Here is a 16655-nt window from a genome sequence, read left to right as displayed (position 1 = left end):
AAAAACATTGCCAAAATCAAAAATATAGTGTCAAAACCAGATTTAGAGAGACTTATCCATGCGTTTGTCTCCAGTAGATTAGACTACTGTAACGGCCTGCTCACTGGTCTCTCCAAACGAGCTGTAAAACAGCTGCAGTACATCCAGAACGCTGCTGCTCGGGTCCTGACTAGAACCAGGAAGTAAAATCACATTAGTCCTGTTCTCAGGTCTCTGCACTGGCTCCCTGTGGCTCAGAGAATAGACTTTAAAGCAGCTCTGCTTGTGTACAAGTCTCTCCATGGCCTAGCACCAAAGTACATCTTGGATATGTTAGTGCCATATGAACCATCTCGGACTCTGAGGACCTCAGGGACCGGCCTTCTGCTGGTGCCCAGAGTCAGGACAAAACATGGGGAATCTGCATTTCAGTTTTATGCAGCTAAAATCTGGAACAGTCTTCCTGAAGATGTGAGACAGGCTTCTACTCTGACAATGTTCAAATCTAAGCTAAAAACAGTTTTGTTTAGCTGCGCATACGACTGAAAGGATTTCTTCTTTGCACTCTTCTCTTTTGTTTGTGATTTTATTAGTTTAGACAATCAGTTGGATTGATAATTTTTAATTTAGTTAATTTTATTGTATTTCTGTTTCTGTAATTTCTTTGTGATTTGAATGCATTTTCCTGCTGTGAAGCACTTTGAATTGCCTTGTGTATGAAATGTGCTCTACAAATAAACTTGCCTTGCCTTACTGTTACAATTTAGACTCAAAACTATTTTGTTTAACTGTGCAGGAAAGGACGTACATTTTAGAACAATTATTCATAACATTTGCTTGTATTGATATGTTAATGCATATTGTAAAATTACTTACTCTATGCAAATGTACTCTACAAGTACATTTGCCTTTAACTTTTTTTTGGACATTTTACTTTTAAATCAGTAATGTAAAGACATCTAAACCTCACCCTCAAATTTACTTTTACTTGGCAAGATGGCCTTTTTTAAATGAAAGTACGAGATCTATTTGACTTTATGGAGAAACACGCAGTTCGCTTCCATTCCATCCGTTTGACCTGCATTTCCTCAGAAGTGTCTGAGTCTGCGGGTGGCGTTCTCTTCTCGCTGCCGGTTCTCTTCTTGTCAGCCTCCTGGCATAATTTGGCTCTTTATTAAATGTCAGCGGACGCAGGGAGCAGCGGGTGGTATTTGTAATGAACTGTAATCCCTGTTTGTTGTCCTACAGGCCCACCACTCCACACAGGACGCCATTGATCTGCGCCACTTACATCCAGAGTAAATAACTTTACATTAAGAGAAAGTATATGACAGTGGGGCATAGTATGGTATACTAAGGCTTGTTTTATCATTTCATACACATTTGCAGTTTTTGTTTTTTGTTAATGATAACTTTTCATATTTTTCATATGATGACATTGTTTGATGGGACAGTAGTAACTTACAGAAAGTAGCGCAGAGGTCTAAAAAGGAGTCCCTCACAAGGTCATCAATGCACCAAATTCCATCCCAAATGCAGGGTCAATTACCTGTAAGAAGGTTTTGACAGTTTTAAACAGTAATTTAAGTCAGCTATGTTTTAACAAGATTTTGGAGGATGGACAGGATGGAACCCTTGAATGACAACGAGAATTTTAAAGTTAACTTTGATCATTCTGGTGACTAAATAAATGAATAGACAAATGTTTACAGTTTGAACTTATTCATATCATATCTGTAACAACTTTACTATTATTATCTTATTTTTAGTAGCTTACAAGTGAATAAGCCAATCAGATTTAAATCCACACTCTTTTTGGCCGCACCCTGGACACGCTCCTGCAGGTTTGTTTTTTTCAAATGTTTTTTAAAAAAAGCAAACAAAAGAAAAACACGATAAAAGACAGGCACACCAATTCCAAAAACGTCCTATTTAGTCCATAGTTTGTCCGATGTGTAAATTTTCAGATTAAGTCAAAGCTCCTGCAATGTGTTGATAACATTAATTGACTAGAATACAATCCAGGGTTTTCTGATTATTTTTATTCTTGATGGCATTTTACATAGATAATTGTAAACACTACAAAACAAAGCGTGTTAAAACCCATGCTAATAAGAATGGTTACCATCCATGTTATAGATAAAGTCAGAAGAAAGGGCTAATATTCTGTATTCTGAGTAAAGGGAATGTAAGAAAGACAGTAGAGGGGCAACATGGCAGTACACTTTGGATTCAGTGTTAAAATATTAAACATTGAAAGCTGTGAGCCCCCTATAGCTGCAGCTTTCAATCTCTTTAACTGAACTCAGAGGAGCCCCTGGGGGACGCTTGGTAACATGTCGATGGGTGGATGAAACAACAACTCCACATGAGACACCATTTTGAAAGACAATTCCATGATGGAATTGGGTGGAATAGGTTCTTAAATACTAAGAATGAGAAGAGAACTAATCCCTTAAAATCATTCAGATAAAAATAGTATTTTTTTCTGGTTAAGCTATAAGTTACAAAGCATTTAGTGAAGAGGGCAATCAAATTAATTAAGTAGTGTGTAGTAAAAAAGTTTATACAAAATACTCTTGAAAATACAATATACTGTATACTTAACATAATTGATGATAAATTACAGTATGTTTATAGTTTTGGATCAACATAAAACAATGAAACAACATAAAGAATACACAAAAAGCTTATTTACACCAAAAATGTGTGTTGGCTTTAAATACATATTTTGCTTTGTATAAATATAGAATGTTTATAGTGTTTGTATACAGTGTGAATGGGTTTTAGGGCAGTAGTGTTAGTGTACGTGGGTCAAATGAGAGAGAATCATGGAGCAGAAGCATTTTTGCTTTTCTATTTGTCAGAATCTTTAACCAAACAGATCGTTCAAGATTTCTCAGGAAATATGACCAAATCTGACAGATCCATGGATGTTGCTGGATTCAGACCCTTTTTACCCTTTAATTGATTGTTCATGAACATGAGTTGATTTATGGCTTTATTTATTTTAATAATTTGCTGATGTAGTTTTGACATAATTTTAGAACACTATTTACTGAAAGCGTTTGCAGAAATGTTTACATTACATGTTAATTCTTTTGATAGTATATTTTGACACATTTTACGGAAAGCAAATTTGTCCAAAATAAACCACAATTCTGTAAATGTAGGGAAATATTCAGTGTTTGTGACAAATGAGAACCGTTTTGGTGTAAACCATTTTAAAGTAAAGTCTTTGTTTTCAACACAGTGATACACCATTTTAATTATTAAAGTAATATACCATTGTATACCATCATATACCATTTAACAGTCAAGGTTATGTTTTTTTTCTTTTTTTAACAGTCACACTTGTTGCTTTTTGTATCTTTCAGACTAGGCCTTCCGAATTGCATCCATGTACGGAGGCTCTGGCATGACAAATTTAGTACAAAGTGCTTGTCTTTCAGCGCTCAAGTCTGTGGCCAGTTCATAACCAACTATATCCACATCTTTTGGTACGGATCTTTTGGCACGGATCTTGGCTGAAAGCTCTGGAGACATTTTCTTCCTTGCTTTTTCCAATCTCATGTTGGATTTAGACAATATTGTCCAATCCCAGTTGAGGAGGTGACGCAGCAAGATGAGAGATTCGTCAAAGCAATCGGATATCATGACCAATGAAAATGTCTCCTCTACTTGGGCTGCTAATCGTGCACCGTAGTCCATGTGAAAGCTATCCTTGTCTCCCCCCAAGTCAAAGGTCAAACACTTTTGTGCGAACATGGAGTCTCCTTCATGCAGTCGATAATACTTAAGTGAATTGTCCAAGAACTCACTGATCGATCTGTTGGGAACCCTGTTCATGCTTTGACAGAATGGATAGAAGTAATCAAACAAGGATTCAAACATGGCGCTGGGCTCCCTCATGATGGTGATGTACACTGTGTCTGGAGGCATCAACTTCTCCAGTTCTTTCTTGTTAAACCTCATGTGGTTTGTGATGATGTTGGGTGGCTTTGTGTGCGGGTCAACTAAATCTGAGGTAAACAAGTTTGGATAATCAAAATGGGTATCGTTACCTTTGGGTAAAGCCACCATGAGATAGTGGCATTCAGCAAACCAAAAGAGTATGTTCAGCATTGTGGAGCTGGCAGTTTTGTGTGTCATTGATAAAGCAGGTCTGTTCTTCAAAGGGCTTCTCTGTTCTTCAAAGGGCTTCATATTCCTGTAGCAGAAGGTACACAATGTTACACATCATTTCCAAATGTATCCAAAATAATGTCATATTTTGGACTGTTCCCCATCAACAATAGACAGACAATAAATATCTTAATTTAGTATAAGATTCTTTATTGACCAAAAAACCCTTGAAAACATGTGCAACTGGATTATTACCACGTTAGCTGGTAACGCGCTGGACTACTCTTACTAATCCCTTACGAGGAACGTAACGCATTAGTTTTGTGCACCCATGTAATCTAGTACTCCCAAAGTTACTTTTTCAAATAGGTAACGAGTTTTGGTCTCATCTCCTCACCGCAATTCCAGAGCCAATTTTGTTTCCCAGCCACAGAGTAGAGAGAGAGAGAGAGAGAGAGAGCACCAAACACTTGTACTTACATACTCTTTGTGTGTTGTGAGCATGCAAATTGTGCCACTAGTGACTCTTGTCCTCACGCCAAAGAGGAGATGCATGTTCTGAAAATCTCCTTTGTTACAACCACTATTTTATAGCTGAGAGGTAAATGATGTGGTAAGTTTGATTTAAACTTTAAATAAATTACTTTATTATTTAAATAAACTACATTGCTGAAAAAAGCATGTTCTGTTGTAGTGCGTCAGTGCTCCTGGTAATAGTTTTAGCGATGTTTTCCTTGCTTGACACGTGCTTATTGTATGACATTGTATTGTGGTGCTCAGTCAAATGCATTTACTCTGCTTGTTTATTTGATATTGTATATTTACTGTGTTCAGTAACGTAAAGGGATAGTCAGCAAACGATATAGGTTATACAATAACGTTAATTATTGGTAACGCGAGAGTAGTCGCGTTACCTTTATAACAAAGTAGCACAGTAACGTAACACGTTAGTTTCCCAAGGCAATAACAAGGTAACGTAACAAGTAACTTTTAAGTAACTTCTACCCATTATTATTACGTTGCACATTTGTAGTATAGTGCTAGAAATTCCGACTGCCAATGTACTGTGAACACAAACCCGGCATGTGTTGCAGTCAGAGGTAATTTCACTTTTGTTAAATTCATTTACCATGGATAATTTGTAAAAAAAACAAAGAAACATATGTATATTGTATATATATATATATATATATATATATATATATATATATATATATATATATATATATATATATACATTTAATATTTTGAACTACGTCAAGGACTTGGGCATGCCCCCGGAGGAGCTGGAGGAAGTGTGTGTGGCGAGGGAAATCTGGATGAATGGCATTTCACTGCATTTCTTTTTTGACTTTAGGTTTCAACAATGATTGTGCTGAGTATTGATGATTTGTATTGATCAGAATCAGAAAAAGGTTTATTGCCATTGTCAGTGAATAAAAACAAGATTCACAAAGATGAAAAGGTGTAACCTAAAACTTCTGGGTATTGTCTCTCATTTGTGTCATGTCGCTCTAAAATAATGAAAAATGGGAGACAATTGGAGAAAGCTAACATGCACGGTTGGCAATATAGTTACGGCCACAGGCGAACCACATGGGGTGATGATTACAGAGTCTTCACTGTGTCGGAGCTCTGTGTGACTGGCCAGAGCGAGCTTTGATCATTCTTGCTTAATCTGGGAATATGATAGGATGAAGTATGATATAAGTTTTACTAGTGGTTGCATGGCTACAAGAAAAATATTGTGTTTTGTTTGCTTCAAAGCATAATAAAAAAATATTTTTCTGAATTGGAAAATGAATTATAATTTGATTAATGTTTTGATTAATGTTCTTGAACTGGGTGTTGCAACTGGTATTTCCTCATTGTGGGACAAATTAATCTTATGTTATGTTCAGAATGCATAATTTAGGAACATTAGCATTTGAGAGAACTACTAAAATAATACAAACACACAAAATGACATGCATTTCATAAGATGAATAATTTCTGATTTGCTAATTGCAATTTTGCAATTTCAGCAGTTACTGAAAGTCGAAATCTTGATGGGTCACTGCACACTAGTGTACAAAAGTGTTACAGAAAGGTCCACATTTTTATTTCAACTCACATCAGAAAGTACCACTTGTAGGCCTCATGAACATATAATTAAGTAGATAAATGGATAAATGTTGATTGTACAATTGACCCAACCGATTTGGGTCGGGCAGTGCTGCAAAACGCGGAAGTAAGAAGTTGGTTTTCTCAATGCGGTAAACAATGTTGTTATGACGTAACAACTCTTAAAAGGACACGAAAAGAGATCAAAATTATGATTGAACGCTACATGCTCCCGTTCTTCTTCTTCTTTGGTGTTTTACAGCGGTTGGTATCCAAGTGTTACATTACCGCCACCTACTGTAGTTGGTCTTAAGACTTTAGACATTATTCTTTAGACTTGTTGTTGTTGTGTTGCTTTTAATGGCTGTTCGTAGCCAAACGAAAAGGTGCATTTACCGCCACCTACTGTAGTTGAACGTCTTCTGTAGTTTGTCGTCTTCTTCTTTTGGTGTTTTATAGCGGTTTTCTGGCCCATTCCAACACTAATTGTATCGTTATGAGTTCCACAGTGAAAACAGAGAGACCTGCTAACCTCTTCTTGACCGCTACCTCCAGGTCTGGTACGAAAAAAGCAACGCCTGTTCGCCCACTCTCAGGATCCTTGGACTCATCGGTATAAATAAAAACATCATCTGAATGCTTATCGATGAGCTCTTGAACAACGAACTGCGGTGCCCTCTTTGTGCCTCATTTAAGTCTGCGATGCAAGCTAATATCAACGGGAGCTGGAATAAACTTACAAGGAACTGCAGGGCTCACGCTAAGATCACTAATGCCAGCAGGTCGCACTTTTGCATTTCCTACACAGCTAAAACTCCGATCGTCAGCCTCATACTGTCCCCCACTACCTTAATTCCCTCACTGGGTGTGTGCTTGTTGGACCTTGCACATTTACCCAGTAAGCTACAGAAGTTTTGAATTGCAATTCTCCCAATTCAACCTGCATTGCAGAGACAGGGGAGGTGCTTAAAGCCCTACGACAGATACGCATGGGCTTGCTCTACATCACGTTTCTTTAAGTTAGTTTCAGCTGCAGACATGTAAGCAATACAGCCAAAAGTAATAGTAGCCCTCATGATAGCCCAATAAATATTCAGGAGCGACCTTCTGCTAGCTCCCCAGTCCTGGCCAGATAGACAACGGAGCAGATTATTCACCTTTTTGCATTTATCACTGACTTCATCAATGTGCTGTTGCCAACTAAGTTTCTAGTCAAAGATGACTCCCAAGAATCTCACTTCCCTGCCTGTTCAAGTACCTGTCCATGCAGTTTAAGCAAGACGTCCCAATGCCCTTTGAAGAAACAAATCTCTTGAGATTTCTGTACGGACATCTTAAATCCCCATTTCAGAGTCCACCGCTTAACCTGCTGTATTGCTCTTTGCAACTTCTTCTCTTAAAATTGGAGATTTCTGCCTCTCACCCACAATGCGCCATCGTTGACATAAAGGCTCCTTCCAACAGATTGATCTACATCTTTAAAGACGTCATTAATCATGAGTCATGATTAATGCCATTGAACAAGATAGGGCTGCACACTCTTCCTTGTGGGATTCCATTTTCTACCTCATAAACCTCAGAGTAAGCTGCGCCCACTCTGGTTTGAATACGCCGACCCAGTTAAACAACTTTCCCTTCATGCCACACTTATGCAACCTGATTAGAAGCCTATCCTTCCAAACCATATCGTATGCTTTCTACACATCAAAGAGTACTGCAATAACTTTTTCTCTTTGAATCCTGGCCAGTTGGATTTCAGATTCCAAACATAACACAGAATCCATGGTATTTCTGCCCTTGCGGAAGCCACTCTGGTGCGTGGAAAGCAAACTGTGACTTTCGAAGAAGCAATCCAACTGCTCGGTAACCACGCACTCGATGGTTTCCCCAAGCTATGACGTCAAGGCAATCGGCCTATAGCTTGACGGGTCAGACGGGGTTTACACGGCTTCAGGATCGGTACCACAATAGATTGTTTCCATGCTAATGGAATACATCCTGAATCCCAGATGCGATTGAAAATGGACGATTTTTCGGCGATTTGAGAACGCAGGCGGAAGTGCGCATGTGCACTCCCCCGTGCGGACTGATACAACACACACGTGCGTTTGTTTATTAGCGCAACGGAGCGCATCGCATCGCTCGTCTCCCGTAGATTTCTGTCCACTTCTGCGTCAGCTCGAACTGTCTTTCTCCGTCTTCATTTTGCCCCGTACACTGAGGGAACTATATTATGATAGATCCATGCGCTTAGGCACGCGGAAACGTGAGGACGAACCGCACGCGGCTGCAGGTGAGCGGTAGGTGCGTTTTATGATTGATACGTGGCAGGACAAATGATTTATCCACGCCATGAGGAAATATGATACAAAATTTGCTGAAAAAAATCGTCCATACCACCTTTAAAATTAGACCAAGTGTGTCATCAGCTAAATGAGAGAGCATATATTAGCACACCTCATCTTTACCTGGAGTCATTTGCCTCGAACTTAGAAAGCGCACTTCAAACAAACTGAACTGGAGGTCAAGATCACCTTGAGTTGAAGGCTGGTGTCAAATCAATTCAACATTCTGCGCTAGAGTATTATCCCTGCATTGCCTTGCCGCAGGTGAGATATTGTCAGAACAGTTCAGCTTATTCAACATCGCTGACTGCTTCAACACCATTCTTTATAAGAACTGGCTTCTCATAACAACGCTTAACAAAAGCATTCATACGCTTAATCATCCCCCAGACATCAAGAGTCGCATTTTTCTTCCAATTTTGGAACAGTACTGCCTCCAATTCGTTCTTTTTGCCGTTCCTCGGAACATTTATCCAGCAAAGCATGAAGGTGGTATCTGAAACTAATGTCCAAGCCCCTTCAGTGGAGGAGCAGCGAATCTACTCGAAACTCCTTAAAACTTTTTCTGGGTGACCAAAATCCTGACTGAGGGGGTGCTACTCTGCGTGAGAAAAAAAGAGACATATTTTTCTAAATCCAATTTTAACATCTTTTATGCAGGTTTTAATGGTTCTTCCTTCGATAACTTTTGGATTAACTTTGGATTGAGTCAGGCAGGTTTGAGTAATCTTGTATGGTCATGCATTTGATCCTTGAGTGCACAGACATGTTCTGTTTTCATGTTCACCCCATAACTTCACTCTTAGCCTTGTCCCTAGTGCACACTGATCCCCCTGCATCAGTTGCACTCGAAGGACGCAGTTCAATCTACCAAGAGAAGTTTGGAATGTGTAATTGCCAGCGGACATCTTTGTCAAAGGAGCACTCTGGCCATAGTGGAGGAAAATATATTAACTGGGGAGATTGCAATTCACTTACTTCACTCTACTACTCTTTGCATTATCAAAAAGGGCTTTGTTTTGTCCTTTTCGGAATCCAAAGGCAGCATGGCTTCAGTTTTCCTTTCACTTCTAAACTTTTGATCCTACAGAACTCACTGACTCGGAAGAAATAGAAGTGAACCGAACACATGGCGTGCGAGTGAGGCTGGGAGGTGAGAGAAGAGGAGCGCGTGTTAATATGGCAATGATGCAGATAGATGCATGAACACATCATATTTTTTGTTGTGTTTGATGGAGGTTTTGCTGATTCCAAGACTGACGTAGCAGCTAATGGTTTCCTCAGATGCCATGTCATGTGCATGCTTTGGTTGGTCGCACTCAATCTTGTTTGGATTTTGGTTTCTGCAGGAGCTTTGAGTCCTCAATAGGTTGTAGGATTGGTGAGTCATTGAAAAATTTGGACTCCGGGGCGTACACAAATGTTCCAAATGTCATATACACGTGTATATAAGTGGATTTTGCAATTCTGTAACTGCTGCTGTTAGACTCATACTTATGGGCTTAAAATGTCCGTTTTCAAATGCTCTAAATGATCCAGGTGTTTTTATTTTGACATTGTCCTTGTGACTCAAGATATGAACAATAGAAACTGACCAGGTGCCTTCTTTTCCCAAGCAGCTCGCGTTAGCAACAGGTTTGGTTTACAACTAGCGTGCCGCATTTCTACGTGCCCATCCCTGGAAACCAGCGACCTGAACTGGAAGAGGAGTGTACCGTCACCAACCTCGCTCCTGATCAACTCTGAGATTGCACTCTGAAATGCACACTTGGGTTTCCAATATAGAACATGGCTCCAGATTGCCCGCTAAAACTTCTAGCCTCGATTGGCTTCAGAATAGAATATCAACGTCCACTTCTATATACAGTCTATGGGTGAAATTTCACTATGAACGATAATTTCTGCAGTTTCAAACCAAAAAACATGCTATATTTCGATTAAGTTGTGTTTTACAGAAAAAAAAAGGAAATAAAAGAATAGAAAATAGAATAAGAAAAATGCCCACTAATTTTAGAAAAAAATTAAAATCCTTTTATTGGAAATGTTTATAGTGAGTTCAACTTGACACGTGAGCATATGGTGACTGGTGATAAGCAACTCTTCAACAGAGATGTTGCCAAACTTGAAGCAGACAGGAGAGCATCGACAGAACTTGATAGCGTCACGGAGGTGAAGAGCCCTCAGCAAAGGCGCTCTCCAACACTTCAGGAAATACTTATCGCACGCTCTCACCTCCAGTCGTTTAATGAGCTCCGGAGAAAAGGTGTGGAACGAGAGCGGGTTGACACAATGAAGACGGAGGCGTGACAAAACCATTTTAATCAACTTTCTGTGTTCAGTGCTGTGTCTTGGAGTATTGGAAATGTATTCTGTTCAAACTTTTGAAAACTTGTTGTGACAGCTACAAATGCATTGTATTCAACAGTCAAGTATATCATATGAAAATTATATACAGCGGGTTAGGGTCATAAGAAGCACATTGCGATTAGAAAATTCGAATCACCATGGTAACTGGTACTGCATGGGCGTAACTGATGCTGACGCCAACTGGTTACGTCCCAAACACTTATTTTGAGGACAATTTCAAAAATAAAAGTGGAAACATTTTGAAAAACAATTATTTCCCCTTTTTTCTATCGCTAGTAGGTTCTTTGTTTGGATTCAATTTTACTTTTACAAGCCGTTGAAGTTCAGAGTACCATTGTGTGACAAAGTTTGATCAAAATCGAGTTTTGTCCAAAAGTGGACATCGTTTTTTGGAGGAATTTGTTTGATCTGCTGTTCTCATTTTATCTTCACCTCACCCTCCGCAGGTGGTCCCTTTTTTCAAGCTCGGGTCCTCAACCAGAGGCTTGGGAGAGCTTGAGGGCTCTGCACAGTATCTTTCCCCTTCCTAGCACTGCACTTTTCTGGACCGAGAGCTCCGACGTCCTTCCTGGGATCTGCTCAATCCACTCCTCCAGTTTGGGGGTCACTGCCCCAAGTGCTCCGATCACTACGGGCACCACCGATACCTTCACGCTCCAGGCCTTCTCCAGTTCCTCTTTGAGGCCTTGGTATTACTCTAGTTTCTCGTGTTCCTTATTGCGGATGTTACCATCCCATGGTACTGCAATGTCCACCACCACGGCTTAACTCTGCACCTTGTCAACCACCACTATATCTGGTATCTCCATTCGGCCTGTCTATATCCGGAAGTCCCAGAGGATCTTGGCTCGGTCATTCTCTACCACCTTTGGAGGTGTTTCCCACCTTGTCCTTGGGGTCTCCAGCCCGTACTCTACACACTCTACACTATGCCAGCCACCTGGTTATGACGCTCCAGATATATATATATATATATCTATATATATATCTATATATCTCTATATCTATATCTATATATATCTATATATATATATCTATATATATGTATATATATATCTATATATATATATATATATATATATATATATATATATATATATATATATATATATATATATATACACATACATATATATATATATATATGAAATGCCGCGGTCCCTGAAACTGCCCTAGTTAAAGACAATGGCCATTGTACACTTTAGAGTGGAGTGACCCAAATATGTACTTAACAAGGTGCTGTATGTTTTACTTTCCAAAAAGCATTTTTCCTCACTTATTCCAATCATACTAATTATGCACCACAATGAGTTTAAGCACTTTTCACACTTTTGAGCGAGTTTTGCCATAACATTAAATGAGAAGAAGAAGAGCGGCGACGAAGGGGAGAAGAGGGGGGGTCTAAAGAATAAAGCCTAAAGAATAAAGTCTAAGGTGTACAACTACATTAGGTGGCGGTAATGTAACCTGGAGACCAGCCGCCATAAAGCACCAAAGAAGAAGAACAACAACATTTCCTCTAGCGCCCCACTGTAGCACCCTGTATTCCATTGGTCTCCCATCCAAGTACAAACCAGGCCCAGCCCTGCTTAGCTTCTGAGATCTGACGAGAGTACTTCACAACATATTCAATTATAATTTCCAATTAATTATGATGTCAATTGCCAAAATTAGGGATGCGTACCGCTACGACGGACCGCATCTGGACGAAAACGAAACCCCGGTGATTCGGTTCTGGACTCATATAAAATATAGCACTCAAATACTATATCCTTTTTGTTCTAGAATCTAGACCATCTTAAACCTTCCATTGATCACGAAATTCGCGCTGGAAACGACGTAAACACTGCCATGCGCCGCCGTCAATAGCGCACACGGACCCTAATTAGCGACGCATTAGCGACGTCTTCCGGGCATAAGTTGAAGCCGGCGAAATAAATTTAAAGATGCGAGAGACGGGAGCGCCTCATACATGTCGAGCTGCAGAACCGTGTATCCACATGTGAACATTGAAGCGGCAGCTTCAAGATCGCTGGCTTTATTTGAACTGTTTTAAGCTGTGGCCGCCGCGTGCGATGTTGTGATTGTTAATGTGCTGCGGGCGTGTTAAAGGGGCGGGGTCAGCGTGGTTTCTTGTCTGGGTCTTTGGTCTGGGTGTAAATATGAATGAAATAACTTAAGTGTTATGTTGTGGTGTGATGTATTTGGCATTAAGTAAATACAAAGTAAAGTCAAAGTAATGTTGCTTAGTTGCTGCATTCATTAATTGGAGTTTATATTTTGTAATAGTATTTTGTATTTGTATTCTAGAGTTGTTAAATATGGTCTGGTGTTTAATGTATTATTTTGATGTGTTGTGTAAAATATTTTCATATTCTACTTTTGATACTGCTAAGTTGATTGCTTTATAGTGATTCAAGTTGACTTTTATGCTAGTTTTTGTAACTCTGTTATTTTACACTGTTACTTAATGATTTACACTGGTGTATTGTCTTTTTGAAGGTTTTTACCTGACTTTTGATGCCAATGGATCTGCAACATTAAAGAGTGGAAATGTGTCTAAAGGCAAAACATTGTATCAGATGAAACAGCTGCTTTGACCCTTGACCCAGACTGACCCTGTCAACAATACTCAACATGCTCTAGTTGTTGAGTTGAGTCTTGAGTTGTTCCTCAAGTAAAACACATGAATGTGTGTTAACTGTTAAGCTATGGTTTAGCTGCTAGCTAGTAGCTTGTGATTTGTAAGTTGTAACTTCTGTTAAAAAACAGTGAATAAAGCAGACAAGTTGAGTTTATTTCACTCTGCAGTTAAGCCTTGTGTTTGATAGTCGTCCTTGTTCAAGTGTCTTCAACTTAATTTAGCCAAGTAGCTTGTGTTGTAACATTATGCAAATATGGCATGAACCTAAACCTCTGGATTCGAATCCGGACTTGAACCTGAACGTGGGTTTAGGTATGCATCCCTAGCCAAAATTTATTTTCTTTGCCTCTCAAATGTAACTCAATGCATCTGAGAAGATTTTGTAAAGTTTCTCCAGCCTGGTACCAAAATAATAGCAGCAAATTGTATCATTCGGGATTGCAAACTACAAAGCTGAACACTATGAGCCTCATCTTTGAAGCAATGTTTCGTAACCAATGCCTCTAACAACATTTACCGACGGTTTAGATGAAACAAAAGTATTTTCTATGTCCCAGAGGTGTCCGTATGCTTACTGCAAATCTTGTTAGTTTCAACAGCTGGCGTTCAATAATGTGTTGTCCATGTCAGAGGTGTTGTTTGCATTTGAGAACGCAGACAGGCAAGAAGAAAGTACAGATGTCATCATGAAATCTAAAGGTGTGAAGATGAGCAAGAAGAAAACGTTAATGATGTTGTGTCCTCCAATTTCTGTATGTGAAAAATAGAAGTAGAAATGTATAAACACAAGTTATAACAGTGTCAGCAGATGCTCTTCTAACACTTACTGGAGACTTACTAACTTGCTTTACTTCACAGTACAGTATATATGGTAATATGATTAAACCTATTTACTTCATCAACTTTCTTTTATCAGGTAAAACCCATTGAAAATTAGACCTCTTTTTCAAGGGTGACCTGGGGCAAGATCAAATCATAAAAGCATTTGTACATCTAAAAAAAGATAATTCATGAAAATAATCTTAATCTACATTTAAAAACACAGGCAATGTATATAGGATTCTTGTTGTTTGTGTAAAAACTTCTAAGTGAAAGCAGTTCACATAACCTCAATTCTGAATAAAAGGAGCATCGTTTCAGATCTTTAAACTCATCCTGAGCTACTACTACTAAACTATTCACATTCATTTTGACAGTGTATTTAACCTGGCAGTACAATTCTGTCCCTTGCTTGTTTTGGCTTAGTGTTTCCCACATGACGCACACTGCTTTATGAGAAATGTTTAATTTGTCCTCCACAGATGTCCCCTCATGAACCTTTATCAAGTATGGCACTATTTAGACGTGCAATTTTGAGCAACGCTATGTTCCAACAAACACAAAATATGTTTTTCTTTGCCTTGCTTTTGGGCTTATTCAAAGCCAAATTTAAATCTAGGTAATGCTTCAAAATAAAGTTCCTTAGTACACTATTTATAAGCATGCTTCTATAACGCTAAATTAGAATGTTAGTGTTTGAGCTGAGTTATTGCAATGGGTTGCAATTGACCAAGACAGGAAGTGAATAAACAATACCAAACAACTAATTATATCAATCAATCAATCAATCAATATTCAAAAGACCCTTTTGACATAGGTTGTGTTTGCACATTTGAAAGTTCAGTTAAAAAAAAAAACTCGACTTTTTGTGAGTTCAAGTTCATTCAAAAGATCAGTTCAATGGGTAAAAATATGAATCCAGTGAGTTTTATGATTTTCCTTACAAGATTCACTTAGTTAGAGGCGGTTTCTCTCGCCACGAGGCGACATGCTAGGTACCACGCGTGAATGAGTGGAGCGTCATTTTACTTTCTGGGATTGTGTGGAATCTGCTGACAAATAAAGTAAACACTTTAAATCTACTGTTTGTGTCAATCCAAAGACAATTGTAAATGTGAGAAAGCGTCATAAAAACAACAACACTTTAATCTTTAGACTAACCCTAATCTTTAGCTCCAGTACTAGTTTGTTTGAGCTGAAGTTGTGTAATGTAAATTGTAAGAGTACTTCATGTGTGTAAAAGTACTTTGAGGTCATAAATATGACTCTAATGACTCCTACAGGTGTGTAGCAAACAGATGATTTTGACGATAGCTTTTTGTCAGTATGTTTGTCAGCGTTAAATCATCCATCACTGTCAGACCATGTCAAAATAAAACTCCTTCTGTATCTGTAAAACGCAGAGGCCTTTATTTTGTAAGTGATACAGGAAGTGTTTGGTTGCTGTAATCAGAACTTTCACAAATAGCAGAGGAATCTCAGTCTAGAGAACCATGGCTTGAACCGGCAACCCACACATAATACAGATCTGATTTGATCTGACCAATGTTTGTGTCAATTTGCACAAAATAATGTTTGACTATATATATATATATAATATTGTTAACCCTGCGACGAGTTGGCCACTGTCCAGGGTGTGGGAAAAGTTCACTTTCTACATAAACTAGTTCAGTTCATAGATCGACAAGGCCAACGGGCAATGGACCAGGGAATTTATGATGTCAAGGATTTGATGTCGCAGTTTAAGCCTGGACACAAGACCAGAGATCAGCTCTGGTCAGATTTTGGAGGAAGATGGAGAAGTTCACTATAAGATTCAAAATCCATTTTATCCAATGGTAAGCTTGTCGTCAGAGGCTTACATTCAAAAACTACTAGCAAGACAGGATTTAATGCAACAAAAAGCTCTTCTGCCTGAAACATAAATGTGAATCTGCTGCTGTTACCACCCACCTGTCCGCCGGCGAACATTTTCTATATCTCAAATATTCTCTTACATCATCACTTTTATTTCCGTGGTCAATACCAGCAAGCCATACATCATTTTAAAGCTTATTTTCTCAACAAAACGAATATGTCATTGATTTACATTGAATAATATGCCCCAAGAAGCAATTGCCAATAGTTTGTGAGAAAGTCTCAACTTTTACAAACGCATGTCCTACCTGTTTGCTGTTTATGACGGACGAAACGGCTTTAATTCTGTACATCCTTGTATTCAGTCTGTCCGTAAGGAATCATTGAAAAACAATATCCACTTGTATTTTTCCTGA

General features: G+C 38.8%; 1 protein-coding gene across 1 annotated transcript; it reads right to left on the bottom strand.

Moving 5' to 3' along the window:
* Positions 1–3357: 3357 nt before the first annotated feature.
* On the bottom strand, positions 3358–4131 carry LOC140372555 (galactose-3-O-sulfotransferase 3-like). The gene has a single exon (XM_072459691.1). The coding sequence runs from the start codon at positions 4129–4131 to the stop codon at positions 3358–3360; it is 774 nt and encodes a 257-aa protein (XP_072315792.1).
* Between the last annotated feature and the right edge of the window lie 12524 nt (positions 4132–16655).

Source organism: Eucyclogobius newberryi, unplaced genomic scaffold (assembly GCF_026437365.1).
Source record: "Eucyclogobius newberryi isolate DKJ021-1_F unplaced genomic scaffold, fEucNew1.0.hap1 SCAF_10, whole genome shotgun sequence".
NCBI classification, from domain to species: Eukaryota; Metazoa; Chordata; class Actinopteri; order Gobiiformes; family Gobiidae; genus Eucyclogobius; species Eucyclogobius newberryi.
This window is presented reverse-complemented; position numbering and strand designations above follow the sequence as displayed.

Coding starts and splice junctions, on each gene's coding strand:
- LOC140372555 (XM_072459691.1), bottom strand. CDS start 4,131: ATGACACACAAAACTGCCAGCTCCACAATGCTGAACATACTCTTTTGG.